Source organism: Amblyomma mixtum, chromosome 7, assembly GCF_055824585.1.
Source record: "Amblyomma mixtum isolate Tamu chromosome 7, ASM5582458v1, whole genome shotgun sequence".
Taxonomy (NCBI): domain Eukaryota; kingdom Metazoa; phylum Arthropoda; class Arachnida; order Ixodida; family Ixodidae; genus Amblyomma; species Amblyomma mixtum.
Genome location: NC_143018.1, coordinates 138807933 through 138822107, shown reverse-complemented (window position 1 = coordinate 138822107; position 14175 = coordinate 138807933). Strand labels below are relative to the sequence as shown.

At 46.7% G+C, this 14175-nt stretch overlaps 1 protein-coding gene across 1 annotated transcript in view; it reads right to left on the bottom strand.

Annotated features, from left to right (window-relative positions):
- The window catches only part of LOC149337696 (uncharacterized), a 327912-nt gene extending 317896 nt beyond the window's left edge, over positions 1 to 10016 (bottom strand). The window contains exons 1-2 of the mRNA XM_089554495.1: positions 9912 to 10016; positions 142 to 242 (exon numbers count right to left, since the gene is read on the bottom strand). Of these exons, the coding sequence (XP_089410621.1) occupies positions 142 to 242; positions 9912 to 10016 (206 nt within the window). The remainder of the gene's footprint in view (positions 1 to 141; positions 243 to 9911) is intronic.
- Positions 10017 to 14175: the final 4159 nt, after the last annotated feature.

Genomic DNA, 14175 nt, shown 5'->3' with positions numbered 1-14175 from the left:
GCAGAATATAAGCTTACGTGCTGAGAGTGGTCGATTGACCGCTATTACAGCTAATTCGTTTATAGAACCAAGACATTTAGCTTAGTACTTCTCATATTAACGTCGCAGTGATTTCGGTGGAGCACCAAGAGCTGCACTTACCCCTTTCCTACCCTCATGGCGAAGTCAATGCCCATATTTCCATAATAAAACGCCTCGACCATTCCATACATATATTTTTTCGTGGTCGACTCGCCGTTCTCCTGGAGGAGGAAAGAGCATTTGGAAATATATGAAATACTTTTCCGCTGCTTGTGGACACAACAAAGACAGCGCGCACAAAAATGCCCGCGGTAGAATTGTTTTGGTACTAATGAAAGGCGTACATCTCTCGACAAAACAGGAAGAGTGGTGACGCTTGCTGAGAGCGGCTTGCAATGCTGTAATTTGTGCCCCATAACATGTGCAGGTATGGACAGATGTAGACGGATGAAAGTTCGTGGAACAAATTTCATTTATGGGTGGCAGGGCTAAAAAGTTTAGTCAAAAGCAGAGAAGAATAAGGAAACATACATGCTCTATCTTCTTGAAAAAAATACCAACTGAGTGGGTAGCGAGGACACTTTTTTTGAAGTTGTTTCCATGATATGTTTCCGCGAGTACGCGTCCCGGAAATTTCTGTTCATCACTGCACCGCCACCCGCCGTGCATTTCGCTCGTGGGCATTGGCACGTCTCTGAAAGCAATGAAATTTCCTATAATATTTTGAAAACACATGTCCACCGTATGTTACTGTACATGTCTGTGCTTGAAATGTTTTAGAATAGAGAAAAGGTGATTTGTGCATCGATATAAAGTGCGTAACTCTGCGGTCGTGTTACCACAGTGGCAAGGCCTACGGGGTATGTAAGGAAGCGAACCGTAATAAAGGTTGTTCTTCTGCGTCAGGCATAGAGTCAGCGTCTTGCAATTCGAGGCATGTCGTATGAAGTGGGGCGCAACCTGACCTAGGCAGGAGCTCTTGAATGATGCGTCGAGGCAGCAACTGTGGAACAACGAACGATAGAAACCCTTCCTGGTCCGCTCGTTTTTACAACAACGTATCGGAGAATTGGAAGGAATTCAAGCAACGCATCTACTTTTATGTCAAGGCATAATGCAAGGAACACTCGAGTTTGGAAACGGTTGCGGTATTTTTGGACATAGCCCCTCAAGAGGCCATCGACGTCTTCAAATATGTTTTCGCTCACGTCAGCGCAACAGCAGGATTACTCCGTCCCCATTCAAACATTTGAGGACTACTGCGCACCGCAGCAGAACTTGGCCTTGAGAGGCACGTTTCTCGTTCCCGTATCCAGCAAGAGGGTGCAATATTTGACAAATTTCTGCGAGATGTACAGATAAAAGCAGAACCTTGCAATTTGTGGAACCATAAGAGACTCGCTCATATGAGGCGAGGTAGTGCGTGGAAAAAAAGATAAGAAGCACAGAGCTTGACTTTTCCTCCGCTTCAGGCGCTCCCTGCTTGAGTCAGACATTGGCTTGTCGGCGCATAGTGCGCGGCTTCCTTCCGTATGAGCCGTATGGTGCGATACCTATTTAGGTCATTGCGTGCGCGCTGCTGCATTTGCGGTCATGAAGTGTCTACGTCATCAGACGACATGTCTTAAAATTCCACCAAAACATCTGAAAAAACGAAACATGTGAGGGCACGTCCAGAAAGTAATACTGAAGTGAAGTGTTTGAAACGTGTTTCGGAACACAAGTGGAAGGAACCCCAGTCACTGAACACTTGTCTCCGGAAACATGCCAAAGCGAGGCGTTTGAAGTGTGCTTCAAAGCGGACGTGAAGAGAACCCCAGTCGCCTGACACGCGGAAGTCCCAAGTCAAGAGTCTCAAGTGAATCACACAGAGGTGACAAATGTGGAACAGGCGTCAATGCTTTCGCATTTACCCAATGTGGGTCGCCGCAGCGATCTGCAACATTTTCTGTTGTTGTTATTGAAAAGAAGAGCGGCGACATTCGCGTCTGCATGGCCCCGCGGTATATCAACGAAAACATGAAGTGCGACAGGTGTGAACATCGTAAAAGAGAGGATATGAAAACCGAGGTCGCTGGCGCCACTTGTTTTAGTAAACTTGGCACAATGCATGGGTTTTATCAGATATCATTAGACCAAGAACAGTCCAAAAACCGCATCTTCAGTGCACCGTACTGACAGTGCAGGTTCCTGAGATTGCCATCTGGTTTAAGCCCCGCATCAGAAGTATTTCAAAGGGAAATCTGTCGTAGACTGGAGGGGCTGCCGGGTGTGAAAGTATATATATCGTAGGTACTGATCTGGGCCGCCACAGAGCCCGAGCAAGACAGTCGTTTAAGGGTCGTACTCAAGGCGAGTTGAGAAGCTGGATACACCCTGAAAAAAGAGTTTATCTTTGTTGTCAAATAAACCGTATTCCTTGCAGATATATTCACGAGGCAAGGACTCAAGCCGGATGAAGATCTCATTCAGTGTGTTGCCGGCTTTCAACCCCATCGTTCAAACATGGGGCGCAAAAGGTTTTTGGGAGCAGTGAATTACTTTGCGACGTGCATTCCCTGTTTCTCGGAAAGGGCGAAAGCTCTGCGGAGTTTAATTCGAAAGGACACGTGCTTCGAATGGAACAACGTGCATGAGAAAGCGTGGAAGAGCCTTTTGGCGACAGCAACACTCACCCTGGCAGTATTTTACCAGCGATAGCTGACCAAGATTAGCGCACATGAGTCGAAGCCGCACTATTTCAAAGACGTTTTTAGGACTGGCGACCGGTGTCATATGCTTTACGGGCGCTCACAGCCGCCCAAACAAGTTAGAACCAGATCAAAATTATGGTTAGAATTACTTTTGGATGAGAAAGATTTTCATAGTGAGTAGCTGACCCTGAGTAACTGTGGAAACTGATCATCAGATTGTTGGCGTTAGGATAGGAGGACACCGTCTAAATACCGCCTCGTTTGCAGCGACTTTGTTTTTGCTACTGGTTGGATTTAAATATTACTTCCTGTTCTCGCCGGAAAGTGCTGCTATTAGCCAGTGCTTTATCCCTGAAAGCAGCTTCGCCTAGCGCCTAACGAAGGGGAAGACGCTAAAATTCATGCGATGCAAATAGTGGTGAGCATCTTAAGTGAAAAAACGAAGCAAGAATTGCAGACGCCAACAAGCAATGAGAGACTTGCACCTTGATAAATTAACTGTCCATTGCGTCAGTATCAAATCAGAGTTATCCTACATTGATGAAATATTGAAGGCAATACATAAGGAGATGCTGCAACGCCATCATGAAAGGCATCTTGTTGCAAATAAAATCAAACTGAAGGCCCGCTTGGTGATGTGAAAAACTGATGGAGGACACGACTTCAAAGTGCAACTTGTGCTGCCATTTCGCAAAACCATCAACCCGAATAAAAAGTCATCTAAAGCCCTGCAGCGCTTTTTCATGGGAAACAGTTGGAATCGATCTCTATTACCATTGAGGAGATTCCTACTTAATCTTCTATGACGCGTACTCAAATCACCTTGACGTGGAATGTCTTGCGCAGACTTCAAGTGAGAGCGTACTCAAGAAGCTCGAAACGATTTTTGCTCGGCATGGCATTCCTATATGATAGCGCTGGGAGCCGTAGTTACACTTGCGTGCAATTCGCGACATTGTCTGACTATGTTATTTAAATCATATCGTATCCAGCCTGAGATTTCGTCGAGCCAAATGGCCTTGCCGAACAAGTTCAGATCGTCAAGCGTCTCCTGAAGTAGTTCAAATATGCTCAAGAACTTTTTTGGGTCGGCCTTCTGAACTATCGTTTATCTGCTTTTGGAAGTGGTTGAATGCCAGCTGAACTACTAATGGGAGGACTATTGCGGGGACACCTCCCTCATTTCGAGGTCCAGCCTGCAGTGGAGGTCAAGAAGCAAATACAAGAACCTAGGCTAGCCATTTCCTCTGCGCCCAAGGGTAGACGTGGTACGTAATGAGGACGACTCCGGATGGACACATCAAGTAGCATCGTGGCCCTGCCTGCTTAAGAAAGAAGACGGCACCACCCTACGAAGTAATCGGCAATATATCCGAAAAACGATAATTTCGGCTAAGAGACGCGAACATCGAGTATCAAGAACGGAGCCAAGTCCGAGCCATTATGCTCGCTCTGCCCTCAAGTTCGACAAGGGACTTAGAGGTGAAGACGGGAAAACTGCTGCACCACGGCGGCCGGCTACAGCGCCTAGCTCACAAGATCGCAGCATTTCACATCTACCGATGCCCGAAGCCAGGTAAGACGAACCATATGATGACAAAAACCAATCCGGTCAAACATGCACCCGATACTGTTGATCATTTGGGAAGTCAGCGCTGGTCTACACCCATCAGGCGGGCGCCATCCAGGCTTACATACTGTAAACCGTTCCAATAACTGCCCTAGACTTTCATTTATGTGTCTATTTGTCTCTACTATACTCTGGTCTACTACACTCTACTCTACAATTTCACAACTGCAACTAATCTACAACTACTCTATTTTCCTTGAGAACGGAAAGATATATCGATATGTAGCGGGTTACGCTGTGGTCATCTGGCTACATTGGCCAAACCGACTAGCTGTAAAAAGACGCACAACGCAATAACGCTGGTTCTTCCCGTGTCAGTGACAGTGTCAGCGTCTCTTATTTCGAAGCAATTTCCACGTAAAATTTTTGCGTAGCTTGTCGCATTGCTAGCAGTATGACTGATATGCTCACGTGAGCACAACGCTTGTCGTTAGGAGTGCAGAAAGCCAGGAATAAAATGAATGGCGAGACTTTCGTCCTGAGTTCGGATTTCTAAAAATCATGTCATCAGAACTATGAATCCGTACTACCGCATTATCATTCTCTTTAGTTAATCTCTGTTGGTTGGCGTGTGCTGCGCACCAGAGAAAAAAAAATTGCCGACGATTACTTACTTCCTAATGCTAAATTTTAGTGCAGCTATTCAGCTGTTTCAGCTTTTCGACAGATTGAGGCAAAGAATTCCAGCAAGACATGTATGTAAAATTACCGGCAACGTTTCATTTTTCCCACAGATTCCTTCATCAAGAAACACTCCACTAACAGTTCTTGATTGTCATGAAGGAGGCTTTGTGGATGGAGAAATAGATGGATATATGCTCGAATGCTCGACATGCTTCACCAATGCCTGGTTCTCAAGGACGAGGTCTGCGGAAGTATTTCGCGAGGATGTCACAGCTGTGGGAGCCGAGCAAGAGGAACTGGATGTTACCCCGCATAAGTGATAAGAAATTCCCGCTTGTTATTATATCTTCATTAAAGTTCCTACCCACCATGCCAACCTGGCAGGTGGCAGCTTTGCTGAGAGAACGCTGTCAATGCGAAAGCATGCAGTGCACATCTGTCAATACCGCCATGTAGCTTAAAGCACAATTAAGGTGTCCACTGTTCCACGAGGGCAGTTATGCGCCTTCCCTCTGGTTCAGGTGTACTTCTTTTCCTCAAAAACCAATTTAGAAATTTTACCTTCTGCTCTCCAAGCCTTCGCTCTATTAGTTTCGCCGCCGCGGTGGCTCAGCGGCTATGGTGCTCGGCTGGTGACCCAAAAGACGCGGGTTCGATACCGGCCGCGGCGGCTAGAATTTCTTTGGAGAAGAAATTCTAGAGGCCCGTGTACTGTGCGATGTCAGTGCACGTTAAAGAACCCCAGGTGGTCGAAATTTCCGGAGCCCTCCACTACGGCGTCTCTCATAGCCTTAGTCGCTTTGGGACGTTAAACCCCATAAACCAACCTAAACCAACCATCTATTAGTTTCGCAGCTGTGGGAGACAGATACTGCGCATTCCATTTCCTCAAAAAAAAAACCGCAGACACTTTGGAAATTCTAAAATGTGCTTGGCCCAGGCTGACAAAACTTTATGACGCATAAGGGTAGGTGATTAAGGCAAGTTAGTTAGCGTGCCTTTGGCCATGGAGACCTTTGGCGACGCCGGCCCTTTCCACGGCCTTGTAGTGAATGTCGTCGCATCTTTCTCGCCGCAAAAGCGGCAGGAGGGATTTATATCCTTGTTCAGGAATTTAGATATGTAGTTTGGGTTGGGTACAGTCCCCGTCTGCAGTTGTCTCGAGATGGCCTGTTATTGTCTGGTCAGTGCTTTATGGGGTGGTGGGAGTGTTCTTCTTAATGCTTTGTAATGTGCAGTGAGTTCTTGGTGTGATGTGAGCTGCTCACCGAAAGGTTCCGGTTCCTGACTGCGCAACCGCTCGGCCGGCTAATTCTCGAGCGTGTTGGTGGGCAGCCTCTTCTCCCGGATTTCCCGCGTGAGCAGGGGTCCATATGAGTTCACTATGTGTCAAGAGACGAGAGCCTCTTACTTCTGTGAGTATTTTCGCGGCAAAACCGGAGACCCTGCCTCTAGCCGAATTGCTGATTGCCAACTTCGAGTCCCTTACTATGGCAGTAGCGTCTGTAAAGGCGATGCCCGCAGCGATAGCCGCCTCTTCCGCGACGAGTGGTCTAGAAGAGAAAACCGTCTCTGCCACAGCCAGTCTTTCAGGCACCCCTTGGTGCTACTACATTTAACTCTGGAAGAGTCACTTTGTAGGACTGGCACCAAACTGGGAAGAAAATTGACAACGTTTTTCGAGAACAGTACTACACACATGTTCAGTCTGCTCATTTGCCATTTTTGCTGGACAGAGACGACGGACTTCGAGGTGGTATGAAGTGCACGGCTACCATGCGCATGTCCCTCGGACCTCCGCATTCGCGATGCACTGACCTGCCTGACTCGGCCTGAATCAGTGCCTGGAATATCGGCGAAAGGCTCGTGTCAAGGATTCAGTGCAACGACGATAGTTTAGTGCGTGGCAGTTGTGCCCACAGCTGGCGAGCGCGAAAATAGCCCGGCATCGGGCTAGATGATGCTGGCACTCCTCCGGAGCATTTTTCCTGAATCATGGCCACGCCGAAACTGTGCGCGAAATTTTGGCGTACCGGTAAGCTTACTAGGTAAGTTGACAGCGAATGTGCTGGAAAGCCGACTATGTCTACTGCATTGCACTGACCCCTACCAGAGCGCATACTGCGGCCAGTGCCACAAAAATAATTTCTTTTACGCTGCACTAATAAAACTAAAGAGTTGAGGGCAAAGCGCAAATGAGGCAGGACGAAGGAATTAGCCAAACACGACGCTGTCTCGCTTCTGAGGATTCCTGTTGATTCCTGTTGCGAAATAAACTGGCGAAAACTCATACCCTACACGTGGAACTGCATCAACGACTAACAATGTTAATGTTAAGAAAACCCTTCAGAAGAGAAAACCCTTGTAAAGTGAACCTGTGAGCAAAAACCTTTCATGCATAGATGGTGCTTAGTGAGGTGACCCTGAATCCAGGAGCCCATCTGATATTGCCGACACTGTTTCCCGGTTCACAACCTTGTACAGAACCTCCGGACAGCCGTACTAGGTAAAGCACGTTGAGGGGCTAGATGGTGGATGCATATTCCTTTCTTCAAAATTAAACAGCGCTAACTTTTCAGACGAATACACAGATAGACATGACAGGACGGGCGCTGACTCCAACTATATTTGGAGTCAGCGCCCGTCCTGTCATGTCTATCAGTGTATTCGTCTCAAAAGTTAGCGCTGTTTAATTTTGAAGCAGTACTAGGCTCAAAGGTAATCGTGTTTTTTTCTTGTAAATGGAAAATAAGGTATGCTCAGGCTGCTGTTTTTCTGGTGAAATGAAAACAGAACGCTTCAATGATTTACTGCGTGCGCTCATCGTCATGTTTCCACCGTATGGGCGCCCGTCTGAAAGCAGGGGTGCAGTGTTTGGAGCCGAGCCAAAGTGTGACGAGATTGCTCTCCGGAGTGGGTTTGGAGAAGCGCTCGTTCTCTGTACGGCGATCTTTCTGGCACAGCACTTGCACCTATATAGCATCTCTTTCAGTATAGCTCTGCTTCGTACACCAGATTGTGCGCGGCACTGTGTATGAAAGTTATCACGGTGATTGTGTCTTTCTACCACATTTGTTCTACTTGAATAGCGCTGAGCCCTTACGTGTTCAGATTGTGCCGCGCAGCTGCTCCCTCATCATACTGACATTTACTTTATCCGAGTGACAGGGGTACAAAAGCCTATCATTTATGTCCCGGCTGTGAAATAAATATTTCGAAGTGTAAGGCTATAATTAAGACGTTTAAATGTTTGGGCGACTTGATGCGACATGCTTCCACGGTAAATCGCCTGAAGGGTAACATAGATGCGCAGTCATAGGCAATAGCATGCGGGATGCGGATTTGAGGAAAATAACTTAATCATGCACGGACTTCCTAGACAAACACGTCATTCATTCCATTATGTGGAGCTTCATCAGCCCGCAAACTTTAAGAGCGCGCGCAGCTCTTAGGCAGTGGAGCGGGAGCTTGGAGAGGAGAAAGTAAAATCGGAACCTCCTCCCCTCTTTAGCAACCGGCGCGCCAATGGAAGGCGCAGCTGTGCATAGCGACCGTGACGTCACACAGTAGCGGTAGAAGGAGCGCGCGCGCATCGGCGGTGGCAGCTACACCAAGGCGGGTGGCTACACCGCCGCTCCTTCGCCGGACGTGTCGTTGCAGTCGAATGAGTGAGAGCCATGGCTGCGAAGCGGCCCAGTGAATCCGCACCAAGCGGTTCGGGGAAGCGTTAGTGGGTTGACCTCTAGGTTTTCGCCAAGCACATTTTAGAATTTCCAAAGTGCCTTCGGTATTTTTTTTTTTGAGGAAAGGAAATGCGCAGTAACTGTCTCCCACAGCTGCGAAACCAATAGAGCGGGCTTGGAAAGCAGAGGGTAAAATTTATAAATTGGTTTTTGAGGAAAGGAAATGCGAAGTATCTCTCTCACACATGTCGGTGGACACCTGAACCAGAGGGAAGGCGCATATCTTTCCTCTTGGAACAGTGGACTCGACAACCGTGCTTTAAGCTGGTGACAGATGTGCGCTGCATGCTTTGGCATTGACAACGTTGTGTCAGAAACGCTGCCACCTGCCAGGGTGGCACGGTGGGTGGTGTCTTTAATGCAAATATAAAGAGAGGCGAGAATTTCTTATCACCTATGTGGGAGGACATCCCGTTCCTCAAGCTCGTAACGGCTCCCACAGCTGTGCCAACCTCGCGAAATATTTACGCAGACATCGTCTTTGAGAACCAGGCAGTTGTGCAGCAAGTCAAGCATATATACATCTATTTTTCCGTCCACAAAGCTTCCTTCTTGACAATAAAGAACTGTTGGTGCAGTTTTTCCTGAAGAAGGAACATGGGTGAAAAATATCAAGTTGTCTTTAATTGTACATACATGTCTTGCTCGAATTCTTTGCCTCAATCTATCAAAAGCTGGAACAGCTGAGGAGCTGATCTCAAATTTCGCATTAGGAAGTAACGTTATCGTCGGCTATTTTTTTTTGGTTATTCATTGGCTTGGTGTGAAGCAACGCACAGAGGTAAGTAGTTTTCGCTAAATTGTTTAAAAAATTTCGTTTAAATTGGAAATTGGTTTAGTTGCAGTGTTTACTCTATGTGCAGTGCTCTTGTACTGCGTGTGGTTTTGGTGTCGCGGCAAGTGTCGCTGAGGTAATGCCATGAGCTTGAAACACAAAAGGAAAAACTTGTGGAGCACAATAGTTTACACTGACCGCACGAACCATTGCGTGGAAGTTGGAGTTTAAAATACGACCGTCGCAGAGTGGGTGGAGGAGGTTTGGCTTACTTATGGAGGCACTATTCCTGTTTTCTCTTTTTATAAATTGGCGCTCAAAGACGCGCTAAACTACGATTTAAATAAAGATGTGGCAAGAATTTGTGCCAGCAGCGTTTCCTTAGGCGCCTCAGCACGAACAGAACAGATGCGGCTGCGTCTCACCTGGTAGTAGGTGTGTTCACCATAGCGAGACCTCGCAGTGTTTAGCTGATCCAGCTGTGCGTTCGTCAGTGCAGTGAGGTGCCGGTTGCGGACAGTAAGGGCCATGTCTGATCAAGAAGTGCAGAGTCGCCAAAGATACCTGCGAGAACTCAACGATTAAATGTGCAGTCAAAGGATAGATTCTTCGAATGCAAACAACCTATGACTACAAACTACGGCCCAAGCTAAAGAAAAGGCAAAATATCAGTGAGTATGGTAAATAAAGCGGCTACCTCGTCCCATGGCCACGGTTGCACTTACATCGCTGCAAAACAGCGCACAATAAACTAGAGACAAGAGTAAAGGCAACGACAGGACAAGCGCTGAACTCACAACTAAGGCTTTATTGCGAAAACCTGGGTATTTCGCAATAAAGCCTTAGTTGTGAGTTCAGCGCTTATCCGGTCGTTGCCTTTACTCTTGTCTCTAGTCTTTTGTGCACCGTTTTTCAACCATCAACCTATACCACCCCGCTCAACTTAACGTTCTACTTACATCGCATTGCGCGTGAACTTGCAGCTAAGGATTATCTTTATTTGTTAAATACTATCCAGTTTTTAAATGTGAAATATGAAATTCATTCTACTTATTGCGTTCACACTCATGGGCGCATGCAGACACGAGAATGGTCATAGCTAAAATGTGTATCGTAACATAATTCCGTAATTATCGTAGATAAGCCTTATAGAGACTTCTAATTGCCCAAGCTTCATGTGTCTAACAGCAGTATTTATGAAGAATAATCCACCGAAAATTCTGTGTACATGACCTGCTGCGGCGCGCTGCTTTAGGGAACCACACGTGCGTAGGCACACGCTACACATAAAAGTCCCGTCATCTTGAAAGTAGGGACACTGTCCTCTAATCATGCCCTTTTTACCTGAAATGTTCTCGCCCGCCGGCTGTGCGCGCTTAGAAAGGCGCGATCGCGCGTTCGCCGGTCCGTTGTGTTCGCTCAACCCATGGGCTTCATAACTTCGCGCTTTACTCGCGCTCCCTTAATAAAAAAAAAACACTAGAAAGTGATGTGACATGCTTGACTCCACCAAGAGCCACATTTATTGCATCCTCATTTGAGCACTGAAAGTGCTAAACGTGAACGCTTGCGGCAAGACCAGTCACCGCATACCGCGTGTAGGCCACATTCGCTTTTACCTTTGGTGCCGTCCTCCTCAGTAGGGTGCATTCCTTATCAGCTCAACGTTTAGTGAAAACTGATTCTAAGAGAGTCAGGTAGGCAGATACGTTCTGGCCAATGCTATTCACCGCATTTTTACTGGACGTATTCCGCGTCCTGAATTAGGAAAGTTAGAGACACGGGTTAATGGAGAATACCTAAGTAATCTGCGATTCGCTAAACACATTGCCCAGCTGTGTCACTCACGGAATGACCATCAAGGCATGATCAATGAGTTAGGCAGAGCAGAACCATGGGTATAAAAAATAAAAAAAATAAAATGCATAAAACCAAAGTACTGTTCAACAGCCTCGCAAGAGAACAGAAGTTCACAGTTGGTAGCGTGGTGTTGGAAGTGGTAAGGGAGTGTATCTGCTTAGGACAGGTAGTGACCGCTGTTCCGGATCATGAGAGCGAATTATCTAGAAGAATAAGAATAGTGTGGAGGGCATATGGTAGGTTCTCTCAGGTCATCAATGGCAATCTACCAGTATCCCTCAAGAGAAAAGTATACAACACTTGTATCATACCGGGTCTGACCTATGCGGCAGAAACGTGGGGCAGAAACGGGGCAGGACGGCAGAAATGTGGAGGCTAACGAAAAGAGTTCAGCTTAAGTTAAGGACAACGCAGCCAGCTATGGAGAGAAAAATGACAGGTGTAACGTTATGAGACCGGAAGCGGACGAAGTGGGTGAGGGAAGAAACGCGGGTTAATGACAACCTGGTCGAAATGAAGAGGAAGAAACGGGCTTGAGCCGGGCGTGTAATCCGCAGGCAAAATACCCGCTTGTCCTTAAGGGTAACGGAGTGGATTCCAAGAGAAGAGAAGCAGGGGGCGGCAGAAAGTGTGGAGGGTTGATGAGATTTTAGAATTTTTCGGGGATACGCTGGCCGCAACTGGCAAAGGACAGGGTTAATTGGAGAGACATGAGAGAGGTTTTTAGCCTGCAGTGGGCGCATTGAGGATGATGATGGATGCATGGACATATATTCATCAATATATTTCAACACACTGACACTTCAATAAAAAATATTTCCCCTTGCGCAGCACTTTCGCAGAAATGCTGTTGTTTGCAATGCTATTCTTTTGGAACAGCGCGAGATAAAGACTATTGCAAATAGGTCAATCTGTCATTACGCGAGTGACTTGTCAGGAGCGCGATACTGACCACGGAAATGCTTGGACATTTTCTGCAATGCGCGTTATGGGTTTTTTTTTTCGCAAGCTTAAGTCTGAAGAGCATGGCGCTTCGGAGTGGTGCACAATGAGTTTGTATATTGACTTGTAGATACCATTTTTGCGGCTAACTGAAACAGAAGATTTTTTCTAGTTTTTTTTTTTGCGTTGTCTTACGAAAGAGAATTTTATAACTGCTGTACAAGTGAGCCTGGCCAAGGACGTTTTTTAAAATTTTTTCCCGTTTGCTCAGCATACAGATGTTGAGACTAAGTGGTGGAAAGAGGATGCTCGCTAGGTGACCTATTTTTAGTCCAAAGCACGACCACGAAACACGTCACGCTGTCAGATTGTAAGGTTCAGGGAAAAAGTCAGTACTGTTTTATAAACTAAGAATTTAAGGAACCTGGTTTCACTTTGGAAACATAATCGATGTCTACCGTACCGATTTTGCCTGTGCAGGGTCAAAGCTTGCTATAAAAGGCATCTTTCCTCTGACTCGCTCCTCATGTAGTGTTAGACTTCCGTACAGTGGTAGCGTTGCGCAGTTTCGACGCTCGAACGAAGGCCTTCATCACTCTAACGATTAACATCTCCTATCATTCCTCGACAGACGATAGTATGACGCTTCTACAGCATCAAATGACATTGTTCTCTCGGAACAGACTTGAGCTCTGGTTCACACGAGAGACAGACTGCCGTATACGTTAGGAAACTGAGGTGTTTTCCATTACGTGCCACGGCAGAACCACGGGTAATTGCGTGCGAAAAAATGAACGTCTGTGACGCAAACTTTTTGGGGGAAGCAAAGACGGTGATTAGAAAATAAAGCCACTATAACAGGAACTATGCGCACGTCAGCAACAGCGAATAGAACACACAAAGCAATGCCTTAAAAACGCAAGAAAAACGTGCGAAAGGACACATAGTTGTCAGCAAATTAAGCAAGTGCGTCAGCTGTCTTTGTATAGCTTTAGGTACCAAGAAAGGCACAATGCCTCGCAGAAGACTGCGCTTTTTTGAAACAAAGTGTCTACGGCCAATGATTTGGGTCCACATTTTTTCATGGCTGATGCCATTTTTCCCCGAGGAATAACGAACAACACGAAGACGTTTTTCACGGCGGCTTTTGCATTGAACTGCGTAGCAACCGGGCATAACGCGGCACTAATATTTGGTTTGCAATTGTGAGAGCGCTACTCAACGCAGCTCAACCCACAAAGGATGCGAATGGCCGTCAGATGGCGCCGGAGAAAAAAAAACATATGCATATCGACGATTTCTTGATTTTGCCAGGCGATGCTGGGAGAGGCCAATCATCGTACAGAATAAAGCTGAAGAGGACCAGGAGGACCTGCGAAGGAGGCGGAAAAGTTCACGAAAGGGCGGTGCATTCACCATCAAAGAACCTTCTAGCGCCCTTCGCGTGACGCTGTGGCCAAAAGCCGCAACTCGCTCCATGTGAGCCGCCCATGAGTAAAGAAAACATAAATGGAGGGAAAAAAATTCAAACCGAACACTGTCGTTGCTGGAGCCTGTGGTATAAAGAGAGGTTGGTAAGATGGTTCTTTAAAATTACAAAGTGAACAAGTAAAAGAAAACCTCGAGGGGGAAACCCTCCACCGCTGTGAAATTTCTTATTCTGTGGGCAGGACCACAAAAGAGTTTCCTTGGAACTGAAATCCCGTCTTCAATGTACGCCTGTAGTTGGGCACTTCGACGAGGAGGCTGACACGGAACTACAGACTGATGCCAGTAACATTGGCCTCGGTGCGGTCCTTGTTCAGTAGCAAGATCGTCTAGAACACGTGATTGCTTACGCCAGTCATACTTTATCCCGTTCCGTAGTCAACTATTTCAACTAAAGAA